This window comes from Chenopodium album, chromosome 18 (assembly GCF_948465745.1).
Source record: "Chenopodium album chromosome 18, dcCheAlbu1.1, whole genome shotgun sequence".
NCBI lineage: Eukaryota > Viridiplantae > Streptophyta > Magnoliopsida > Caryophyllales > Amaranthaceae > Chenopodium > Chenopodium album.
Window position 1 is genome coordinate 29920822 of NC_137851.1, and position 12340 is coordinate 29933161.

A 12340-nucleotide genomic window follows, 5' to 3' on the forward strand; every position below is an offset into this window, starting at 1 on the left:
ATTTTGATATGGTATTGTTTTCAATGCGTAATCTCGTGTCAATTTCGTCCGTATGATTTGTTAGGTTTTAAATCTTAAAAATTTAAACAATTCATTATAAATTTTTTGCAGGCGACATGGAATTACCTGTATTTTGTAGTGGAGGTAAACGAAAGAAGGCTTGTTGGCGTGGTAAGTTTTTTTAATATCTTAATTAAACTTGGTTTTTTTTTAATCATGGTTTTTTGGACACCAAATTATAGCGTATTTCGGGTACTTTAATTGAAGGAGTTTAAGGTGTAAATGGAAATCTTGATGTATTTAGGGGATATGCTAACGCATCGTGGAACGTACTCCTCCGAATCGTGGATTTAGGATCCAAGTGGAAGTATTCTTTGGAAGACGGTTGGGAAAATTTTGTGACCGAAAACGACATAAGAGTTGGTGATGTCTTAAAAATTTATTTATGTCATAACACATGTGTTCGTATCAGGGTGTTTAGAGCCGGTCTAGAGGTTGTGGATCCTATTGACATAGCCCCAAATGATATCCCAAACGTTGTAGAAGAAGAAAGACCGTGGTTTTTGTCAACTTTTACGAGGTCTTACATGCATCTAGGCGTAATGGTAAAAGGCTAATTCTAACTTTAATGTATTTGTCTTAAAGCGACTCATATAATTCTAAATGTGTCTAACTTGTTTTTGGTTTTTACATTATTGTGAAGAGTGTTCCAATTGAATTCGCTCGGGAGCACTTCATTGATTTTCCTGAGGACACCGTAGCTTTATTACGATTTGGAGATAACGAGTGGGATGCGAATTTGCAAATAGAACGTGATGGTTGGAATAAAATCATTACTTGTTTCATTAACAAGGGGATTATGGATCTGATTCAACAAAAAAATATCTGGGCTAAGCAAGAATTTGTTGTAGAATTTTACGACGACAACCCTCCCATATTTCACATGTATTACCATTAGGATTAAGTTCAGAAACTAGTCTCAATCGTGTCTTTTGTTAAAAATTGTAAAAGTCATGCTACTTCAATTAAACTATTTGTTGTTGGACATTGTTAAAAGCCATTGTACTTGAACTTCTTAATGTTTTGTTAATAAATTTAATATTAATTATTGTTATATTTTGCTCTTTATGCATTATAACTTTATAAGAGTTGCATTGTCCAATCAATGTAAGAGTTCTGAGTTGTCCAATCATAGCTATCATCTTTACAACTCAAGAGTACACTTGTAAGAGTGTGAGTTGTCCTATCAGTACTTTCCCTTACAACCCTTGTCAATTCTAGTCTACACCTAGGTTTTGTAGTCTACAACCTGGTCATGTAGTCTAAATCAAGTTGAGACCAAATGCCATCAACACCTAATACCATTCAACTTTTTCCAATTTTTCCAAAACCTTTTTTTTTTTAAATAAAAAAAGATCACATTTTAAATATTTTTATTATATTTGTAACAAAATAGTCGTATATTCTAGGTACAATTTTTTTTTTTATAAAATTTGTTACATGAAATAGAAAGTTAATTTTTTTTTAATCTTTTTGGTTTTGTAAAACAAATTTTGTTGTTTTAAAAAGCTATTGCAAAGTAGATTATGTCTCATAAAGTAATTTATTAATTTATGTGCCAATTGGGTGTGATGATTGGTTTTTATTTTTTTTTAATTTTTTTTCTTTAAATCACTGCTTTATCTGTTGAAGTTGTGTTGGTTTTAGCAAAAGGTTGTGTGTTGATTTAGCAAAAGGTTGTATTGTGTTGTCAAATCGACACTTTTCTTATTTTTAAATCAGAACTTTTATTACAAACAAGTACAATATCTAGTCTAAAGCCTTTCCTTGTAGTCTAATAGATAACTGTCCTAATCTACTACGTTTAAGTATAAATTTTTTTTTTTAATACTTAAGTTTTAAAAAAATTATTAAATTTAAAAAAAAAATTACGTAAAAAGTTGATTGCAAGTTACCAAGACAAGTGCCATTCACTTTATTTTATTAATTTGAGCTCACATTTTAATCAAAATGTTGTTTGCATTGTGTTGTCAAATCAACACATTAAGTTATTGAGATTGAGATAAACTTTTTAAAACTTTGTAAGATTGTAATTCTAATCAAAACTTTTTAAATTGAGATGAACAATTTCTAGTCTAAAGTCCTATTTTTTATTTTTGTTGATAATTGGAATCCTAGTGTACATCACAACTATTTAAATTGAGAAGTACAATTTGTAATGTATAGACCTTTTTTATTTTTAGAAGTTTATAGTCTAAATTCTTTTGTTCTTGCAGTCTTAGACTCCTAGTGTACTACTTTTAAGCATACTACTTACAAGTATGAAAGTTTTTAAACAAAAAAAAAATAAAACAACAAAAGTAGATTGGAAAGGTGCAAAGCCAAGTGCATTGTGTTGTCTAATCAAAAATATTTTAATAGTAGTACATAATCCCTGTATATATGTTGTACTATTATGTTAAAAATATTGTTTAAAACAACACTTTAAGTTATTGAAAATTAGAATTCTAGTTTAAATGAAGTGCATCATATAATGTTAAGTCCTTTTATGAAGTGTAATTAATAATACTTATATGTATGAAATATTTTTTTTTAAAAATAAAAAATCAAATAATAAAATAGGGTGTTATTATAACTTACCTTTATGCTAAATTTATGTAAGGATGTACATATTATAGGTAGTTACTCAATTTTAACAATTAACAAATAGATACCTTATATTCAATTTATCAAAAATTCACATGCTCTATAAGGATGTCCAAATTATAGACAAGTGCATTGTGTTGTCAAATCAACACACTTTTTAATACTAGTACATACTCCCTATGCATGTGTTGTGTTATTATGTTAAAAAATATTTTTGCATTGTGTTGTCAAATCAACACATTAAGTTATTGAAAATTGGAATTCTAGTTTAAGTCACAACTTTTTTTTTTTTATTGAGAAGTGAAATATCTAGTCTAAAGTCCTTTTATGTAGTCTAATTGATAGGCAGTTTTAGGCTAGTACTTATAAGTATGAAATTTGTAATAAAAAATTAAGCTAATATAATTGACCTCTAATTATGTAATTAAAAAAATGTAACATTTAACAAAAGAATTAGGCCATTCACATTATTATGTACTCGTAATATAAAACCCGGGTTAATAATTACAAATAATAACAAAATACAGGAAGTAATTTTTGTAACATTTATAGTCTGAAACTTTTTTAATGGATGATTAAATGTAGAAGGTAAAATACAAGAAGTGCTAGTTTAAGGTTGGTTAGGTGGAGTTCTAGTCTAAATTCTTGTCTTGTAGTCTAATAGAGAGAGTCAGTCCTACTCTACTACTTTTCAGTTTTCACGTCTAAAACTTAAAGTATGACATTTTCCTTCCAAAAAAAGAAAATTGTCTTTACAAGTGTCAACAATCTAGTAGAGTACCTTTACAAGTGTCCCAATATTATCAACCCAGATCTTTATATAAATTGAAATTTTAAGCAACACACTCCACTCCCTACCAAACCTACTCCCAGTACCTCACCTAAATTTTTTTGCCAAATCAATGATGAGACTTGGGTGGGCAGGCAAGTAATTAATGATCTTGCCTACCCACCTGGTGTTGAACACACCTTTGTGTGGTTGTCACCCACCCAGATTCACTGATGTCCGAGTTTCAACAACAATTACAAATCCGAGAAGGGCATATTTTTGTTGTTCTGCTTGTGGGTATTTCAGTTGGATTAGTCCTGCTGATGTCATTTATAAAGGTGATGTGAACCTCATAAGTGGCGAACAACCTGACGTGACTTGCCCGCAACCACAACACAACGTTGGAGCAGGCTGTATGAAGTGGGCGGCTCTTATAATCTTACTAGCTCTACTGTTGCTTATTAAAGGTTGAAACCTGTGTATTAGGGTGATACAAGGGTGATGTGAAGTAGATTATAATAATCCTATATATTTGTTATTTAAAAATAAGAGTAAATCTTATTAGCTATTAAGAATTGTACTTTTTTTAGTTGATGTGACTATAACAAAGTACCCCTTGGGGTAATGAAGTGTTGTGCACGCAGATGTAGAAGTGGTTAATATATTATTTTCGATTCAAATGCGATTTAAATTTAGCAATTGACATAGAAACAAATATCTGCAAAGGAATTTGATTATAAATATTGAATCAAATGCAATCGAAATAAATATTGAATCAAATTTCACAAATTACAAACGTTTACAGATAATGTTGTAATTTTAAGTAATGATATTAATATTAAAATAAATTGACAATATTATTTACAAGTAATGATATAAATATTTAAATAAATAGAAAATATTATATATTATTTACAAGTAATGTTATTAATATTTTATTTAGCTATGGTAAATAAGAATTGGAACATATTACAAACTTTTTGAGAAAATGTTATATTAGTAAATTTACGACATTTTTGGGTTTATTATGTGTAATAACTAATTATTATATTTACAGGTAATGTTATAAATATTGTAAAAGCGATTATTATATTCATAAGTAATGTTATAACTGTTTACATTTTTACATGGGTGTTAAAACTGTAGCCTCCCGGGCTAGGGGTGCTAATTGAGTTGAGCAGCTCGCGAGCAACTCGTACTCGACTCGGTCAACGCTCGGACTCGAGATGTTAACGAGCACGAGTTGAGCAAGCTCCAACTCGACTCGATGAGCTCGTGAGCAACTCGATAATATAATATTAATATAGAATTTGCAAACAAAGTTACTATCTTTAAACAAATTTGACACCTATTAAGTCTTAATTTATATCATAGAAAAAGAAAGAGTAAATGTTTAATAATATCTATATATATAATAAGGAAAACAATATAAATTGAACAAAAAATAAATAAAGCCATATAATAATAGAAGGATCAAAATTTTAACGAGCAAATCGTGAGCTACTCGACTCGACTCGAAACTTTAACGAGCACGAATCGAGCAGGTTTTATTTGCTCGAAACTTTAGCGAGCACGAGTTGAGCACATGTAAAAAGTTTTCGAGTTGAGTCGAGCACCCCTCAGCTCGTGATCGACTCGCTCGATAAGCACCCCTATCCCGGGCTAGGGCATTTATAAAATTTGCATGAAATAGAAATCAGTTCAGTTCAGTTCAGCTCAATTCAGGTCAGTTTAGTTCAGTTCAGTTCATCGTAAAATAATATATTAGTAATTTTACGATTTTTTTTGGGTTTGGGTTTACGTTTAAGCATTAATGTCATGACGATTAATACTTTCTAGGTTATTAGAAAGCAAAAAGCAAGATGACCTTTTTATTTTATTTCTAATAAAAAACTATGTTAAAAATCCTTACGACTCGAAAAAGTGTATCGCCACTTCGTACAAATGAAATTATTACAGGTATTTGAAAATTTTAATGATCGAGTGTTAAATTGAGTGTGAAGTTGAGATAATGATGTCATCAAAAATCTTAAGATCTAGGGCAAACTTAAATTGAGTGCGAAAGTGGAGTGTTTAATTTTTTAGTTTTAATCCCATTTGGGCCTAGGTCATCGGTAATGCGTTGGTCTCGTACTTAAAATTCTATTCGATTGCAATGATAACTCGTCGATAGGGCATTATTACAATTGCACCATATTGCACCATAGCAGAGATAATTATCGTCATAATAAAATTTATGTGACCGGTACATATCATCGATAGATCATTATTAAAATTTCACATGACCCGTAGATATCACATGAATGTAAATACTCATAATACAGATAGTTATCACCGATAGATCATTATTGAAATTGACTTGTTATGAAAAGCGACAATATTGATACAGTTGGATGTAATATCGCAAATTTAATAAATTCATTTTTGCTTACTTTTGATTATTAAAGATATGTAAAATTAAATTAATTTAAAGTATATGATTAATCCTTTGTTTTACTCCAATTAATCTAAAAACTTTATGATTAATCATATGTTTGTATTCTACATTTTATGGTTAATCTTTTGTTCACAAATTAATAAATGGGAAATTGCTACATATGACCAAAACAAGACAAGTGTCAAGTGGTAATTTGGTAAGAAGCCAAGGTATGTTGTTGTTCACTTGTTTTGCTATATATAAACCACCTGTCTTCTTCTTCTTCGTTGTCTAGACCTTTCACTAAAATAAACTAATTATTAAATTTACCACCATGGCACCATCCAAGAAATGTTCCCCCCTCAGTTTGCCTTCGATAACTTGTAAAGGTGAGTATTCAGGAAGCCAGCCGCAAGCCCTCCTTCTTACACTGCCTACGCTTACCTCCCAAGGCCAGCAGCAACCTGCTCTCCCACTTCGAGCACCTCCGAGTAGAAAGAGGTACAGAAGAAGACGAACTCGTCGGATACCGATTGTTGCTGGCTTACCTGCTTTACGACCGAGAATTCGCTTCATCAGCAGGCAGGAATCTATGCGACTCCCACGAGCCTTCATGATTCCTAGCTTTGCACGGTCAGTATCTCGTCGAATGAATGTTGATACTACGGGTATCCCTGTTGAAGCTGATATGTGGGTCTACAATGGGGATGTCGATACTACTGACTTTGATGATGAACCTAATATCAGGGAACCCATGCCTGATATTGATATGGACCTTCTTGAGCATCCAAATATTGAAGAGGAAGTTCCACGACATTCAATATTGGTGAAGAGCGAAGAACCAGGTGATGTTGGAGTTATGTATGAGATTGCTGAAAATGAAACCTTCATGGGAATCTACAGAGACTACTCATCAAATATAGACGTTATGCCTCATCAAATTAACTTGTTCAAGCTGGGTAACCTTATTGCGCGCCATGCTACACCAGCAACTGCGGGTGTTCAAAGTGGGGATGTGTTGTTGGTCCATGGACTGGTATTTCTAAATATTTTGTTTTTATTTTATTACTCCGTATGTGTTGTTTAAATTAATTGTCCCAAAATTGCACTTAGCTACATTTTTATTATATTTTGTTTTAATCAATTAAGTCAAAATTGCACTAAGCCAAGGTATGTTGTTGTTCATTATTTACACATATTTTATATGAGCAGGTGGGCGTAGTCAACCTTGATACAAGAATCAAAAAGTTTTGGATTGTTGATATATCGAGGGATCCTATTGAACAGAGGGTGAGAGGTCGTATCCACACTTCCATGAATAGGGTGTTCTTCGTGCGGGCAAACAGGATTGGAGCTGACCCATCAAACATCACACTTATGCATGAGAGGAAGTACTTAAAGCCAAGCCAGACCGTGAGCGATGCCAGGATTTGTAACAATGATAAGGTGGTGGCTTTCAACAATGCTTACTAAGTTGGTTGGGGACTAGGTCCACCCTTTTGGAAGTGTTAAGGCAAATGAACCTCGAGTACTATGGACTCCATTGACATCCACCTTCTTTTGCTGTATTAAATGGTGGGTAGTATCCTTGTAGGTGTGAAGTTGATTAGATGATTTGTAGTCTGATGTTAGTACACCCATAGGTGTTAGTAGTCAAATTTTGGTTAATTTGGATATTATGTCTTGACTTTTGTAATATATTATGATGGGGTTAATTTAGATGGGATGTTACTCTATATTTTGATAACTTTGCCTTTTGTGATTGTCATTATTATGATTTTGTTTTAAATATTTTGAATCTTATTGTTAATATTTTCATTTACATTATTCATAATTGTAACATTAAAATTTTAAATGAAATCACTCAACTATGGAGTAACACAATTGATCTAAATTAAACCCCCAGAATTTGAAATAAGTACACATCATATTTTTGTGGTAAATTATTTCATTATGTAATTGATCTCGTTAGAATTTGAAATAATCATTTACAATACTTTGGGGTAATAGTTGAGTTCCAGTTAATATGGTTAGTTTGAGTACATATCATATTTTTGTAGCATATTCGTTAATATGGTTAGTTTGAGTTCCGGTGAATATGGATTGTTTGAGTACATCATATTTTTGTAGCATATTCGTTATTTAATTGATCTTGGTAGCATATTCATTATTTAAATGATCTTAAACTAATTTTGGATTGTTTGAATACATCATATTTTTGTAGAATATTCGGTATTTAATTGATCTTAAACTAATTTTGGTAGCATATTCATTATTTAAATGATCTCGTAAGGAATTTAAATAATAAGTGATCTCGTAAGGAATTTAAATAATCATTTACAATATTTTAGGATAAAAGTTGGGCCTTTTGGCATTTGGCTAATCTGGTGAAACGGGTTTAAAAGCTATGGCCCATTATGATTTTGGCATTTGGCTAATATGGTGAAATGGGTGTAAAAGCTATTTGGCCCATATTTAAATACAGTCCATATTTAAACATATCAATTTAAATACAGTCCATATTTAAATACAACCCATATTTTAAAATATTTAAACAAATGGGTATAAAATGATGAACAGTCCATAGTAGTCGAAAATGTTGGGAAATCATTTTGCCCATTACAATGGATATATAAGCCCATTACAATTAAACAATAGCCCATTACAATTAAACACCCCATATGGCCACCACATCAGAACTCAAATGAATGGGTTGGAGATGACACATCAATCACACGTTTATATCGTTTCCTTTTCACGACAATATCTTCATCCTTTGTTGCGCGCTTCCTGTTTCCATTACAGGCTGCAGCAGCCTTTTTTTTGCCCTGAATTCATAACCACAAAATAAAAGGCAACAAAATCATAACCCAAATACATACACATAACACACACAAGCATAAACATAATAAACAAAATATTAACGAAGCAACTGACTTGATTCTTGGGAAGCACATTTGGAACTTCATGTCCACGGGAAACATTTCTTTTGGTAGCACCCGGTTTACATTTAGGCAACTTGAAACCTGTCTCTACGAAAGACTTGTTCCTACTTCCCTTAGGCCGACCCCGTGGCCTCTTCAAAGTCTTTGGATCCTTCACAATATTGGTGTTGGACTGGAAATCTACCTCCATCACCGAAGGGAAATCTGATCCCGCAGCCTCATGCCCTATCACGAAAGCTGATGTAGGAGTACTATCATGTTGTTTCTGTTGACTGTTAGATCCAATTTCAGAAGGTGGAGGTAATTCCGAATAGTCAATTAATTGTCTGTTCCTAAACTTCTTCCTGCTTTCCTTGACATCAATTTTTAACTTAGCTAAATTGTTCATCACAATGTCAACTGTTGCATCATCGGCCGTAGCTGCATCGTCAAAGACGACCTCATACTCAGACAACATCAAGTTGAACCTCTTCACTTCGATACTTTTGGTGGGGTCATGATATGGCACTACGACCCAGACATGCTTCCTTGGCAAGTCTTTCCTCCACCGATCAAGGATGTACTTCTTAGACAAATCATTGACGTAATTTTGATCAAGTACACAAATGCAGTGTTTGCAAAGGATGCCAAATGTTTCAAACTTGTAACAGTCACATTTTACTTCTTTTATGACAGAATTAAATGTCACAGAGTACAACCTTCTCATCTCCGTCAGTTTTTCCTCGCTACAACCTTCGGGAACAATCCAGACCCTATCCTCCATCACATACTCCCAATTAGTTTCATCTAATTGTCGATGAAAGTGATGAACAACGTACAACATGCGTGCGCACTCCTGTTGCACTTCTTGAAATTTTGCATCGGTATAAAGTTTTTGGAATAACTCTTCCAGCCTAAAACCACTTACTAGCCTCCTCACATAATTCATCCCCTTGTCATCTGCAGTTGTTTCATCTTCAACACGCTTCTCCATAGCTTTGCAATACTGTTGTGGAAATTCAAATAATTTGGTTTTCCTTGTAACAAATCCATCGAAAAAACAATTAATGCTTTCCACCCGTTGGGTGGCCTTCATACCTGCCCAAAAATAATCTTTCATGAAGGCTGGCACCCACATGTGTCTCTCATCATACAACCCCTCCAACCAATCATTTCCCTCAAGGTCATACTCTTTCATGAAAGAACACCAACTACTTTCAAACTCTTTCGCCATAAAGCTCTCGTATATGACGGCCTTCAAGGGATTTTTGAAATCATGGTATCTGCTCAAACATTACAAATTTTATGTAAAACCATGACATCATTGGAATAGATCTGCATCTATGCTCTACGTTTATCCCTTTTTGATTTTTAGATTTCAAGATTAGCCTCATGAATTTATCTATTTCCTAATTGATATTTGATACATGTTAGATCAAAATCTAGATTAGCCTCAACAAAAAATGTATTTCTTTCTAGTTCATTTATGTGTACTTAAAAAAGACAAATGTCAAATGCATGTTCTTATTTATGTATTATGACAAGTTAAATTCTTTCAAGTTTAATAATGAGCATACAACTATAGCAAAGACCTTAAAAACATTAAACTCTAACTCACAACTATAGCAAAGAATGAACCTAAGACCTCTCACAAGAGACATTGCAAACAATAAAGTTACCAGCAACCATATAGGGATAAGCAATTTTAAACTAAACTAATAAACATTAAAACATACACAAACAAGGATAAGTGAACAACTTACAACTCAAGCTTCCTAAGTTTCTCTGGCAGTTTCTTCAAAATATGCCAAATGCACCATTTATGCCTAGAACCGGGCATAACTTCAGCCAATGCTCTACGCATTGCAAGTGCTTGATTAGTGAGTATTGCCCAGGGTGGTTTGTTGTTCATGGCCAACAACCACTGCTCAAACACCCATATATAAGTCTCTGTGGTTTCATGAGAGACAAGAGCACATCCAAGCAGGATGGATTGGCCGTGATGGTTGACCCCCACAAAATTAGCAAATGGCAACTCGTACTCGTTCGTTAAATATGTTGCATCAAAGCACACCGCATCACCAAATTCCTCATAAGCAACACGGCTACGAGCATCAACCCACATAACGTCTTTCAATCGACCCTCTTCATCTAACCGAATAGCATGATGAAAATTTTGGTTGTCCCGTTGCATGTATTCAAAGTACCTCATCATGGCTGCAGCATCTCCACCTTACATTTTAAGCCTCCTCTCCTTGTACACCTCATGTTGGAGGTCCTTAACATTTTGCATGTTTTCAGCACCGCCTTTATCCACAGCTAAGCAACCATGGATCTTTTTAACAGGAACCCCTACTTCATAATAATTGAGGCACCTCCTCCTCAATGTAGCGGTATAATTCTTCATACAGTATTCTTTGACTAATTTAGACAAATCAGGGTTCACCTCATGCACATGATTCAACTCAACCTTTCTAACCTCCCAAGAACCTTCTGCAGTAACATCAGCATATAACATTACAAGGCAAAAGCATTTCTTGGACTTCCTTTTCCCACGGGCAAGCTCATCCTCACCAATTACACCATTCACAACACCTCTAGTACCACCCTCACCCATGGCATTCGCCCGTTTTTTGCTTCCCTTCTGGCCCTGAGGTTAGGTGAACCTCAACACTCACACCTTCAAGTACAATAAAGCTTTACATTCTTGTCTTTCTTAGACGAAGACCACTGACACCTAGTCACCCCAAAATCTACTTGTTCAGCATACTCTTTATAATACCTTTCCACATCTTCCCAGTTTTTGAAAATCATACCTACCTTCGGAGGCTCTAACACAAGGACACCCCTATTACTTGAATGTATGGTGTCAACTGTTTGAACAGTACCAATGGGTGGTGACATGATAGTGGTGCAAGTTTCTACAAAATCTGGAACCAGTGAAATTCCATTCTGGGGAGTAATGCATTTATTTTCAAGAATCGAAACCAATGGGGATGTACTAGGACTGCTACCAAAGTCATTTTGCGTAAAGGCCATAGAATCACTCAATTCACTATCAATTGCATCCATTTTACCCTACATTCACAAATTGAAAACCATAACTAAACCAGAAACAAAATCAAATCCACACTGCAATTGCAGACCAAACCAACGTCCACGAAAATAAAACAACTGAAAATTTAGCTATTGCATCCAAAGAAAATTGAGGTCAAGCAAAATAAGAGCACAATCAAACATTCTGCAAGTGCTTCCAAAAAAAATTAAACTCAAGCACACTAAAATGGAGTGCAAAATCAAACAAAAAGAAAATAAAATGCAAACTCAACTAATTGAAACACCAAATCATTAAGAAATTGCAATGGAGTGCATGATCAAACAAATATTCAATGCAAGCTAAGCTAATTAAATCACCAGAACAAAACAAAACCAATTCAAAGCAAACTAAAGCAAACTCCAACCAAAAGCAAACCAAACCAAACTCCAACCAAAATCACCATCAATTCAGCGATTAATTCACCAAAGAACCCCAAAATCAGCAATTTTAAACTTCAATCAAACAATTACAACCAAATATGTCCGAAA

At 33.6% G+C, this 12340-nt stretch overlaps 1 protein-coding gene across 1 annotated transcript; it reads right to left on the reverse strand.

Annotated features, from left to right (window-relative positions):
* Positions 1-8524: 8524 nt before the first annotated feature.
* LOC145592046 (protein FAR1-RELATED SEQUENCE 5-like) lies at positions 8525-10970 on the reverse strand. The gene is made up of 3 exons (XM_081648512.1): positions 10519-10970; positions 8769-10038; positions 8525-8659 (listed from the first exon to the last, which is right to left on the reverse strand). Exons 1-3 carry the CDS (start codon positions 10968-10970, stop codon positions 8525-8527), a joined length of 1857 nt encoding a protein of 618 aa, XP_081504638.1.
* Positions 10971-12340: the final 1370 nt, after the last annotated feature.

Bases quoted from the DNA above. Each gene is read 5' to 3' on its own strand.
- LOC145592046 (XM_081648512.1), bottom strand. From the start codon at position 10,970: ATGATGAGGTACTTTGAATACATGCAACGGGACAACCAAAATTTTCAT. The intron at 10,039-10,518 runs GTAAGTTGTTCA...ATGTTTGAGCAG, and splicing joins AAACTTAGGAAGCTTGAGTT to ATACCATGATTTCAAAAATC. The intron at 8,660-8,768 runs GTCAGTTGCTTC...TTATGAATTCAG, and splicing joins ATGTGCTTCCCAAGAATCAA to GGCAAAAAAAAGGCTGCTGC.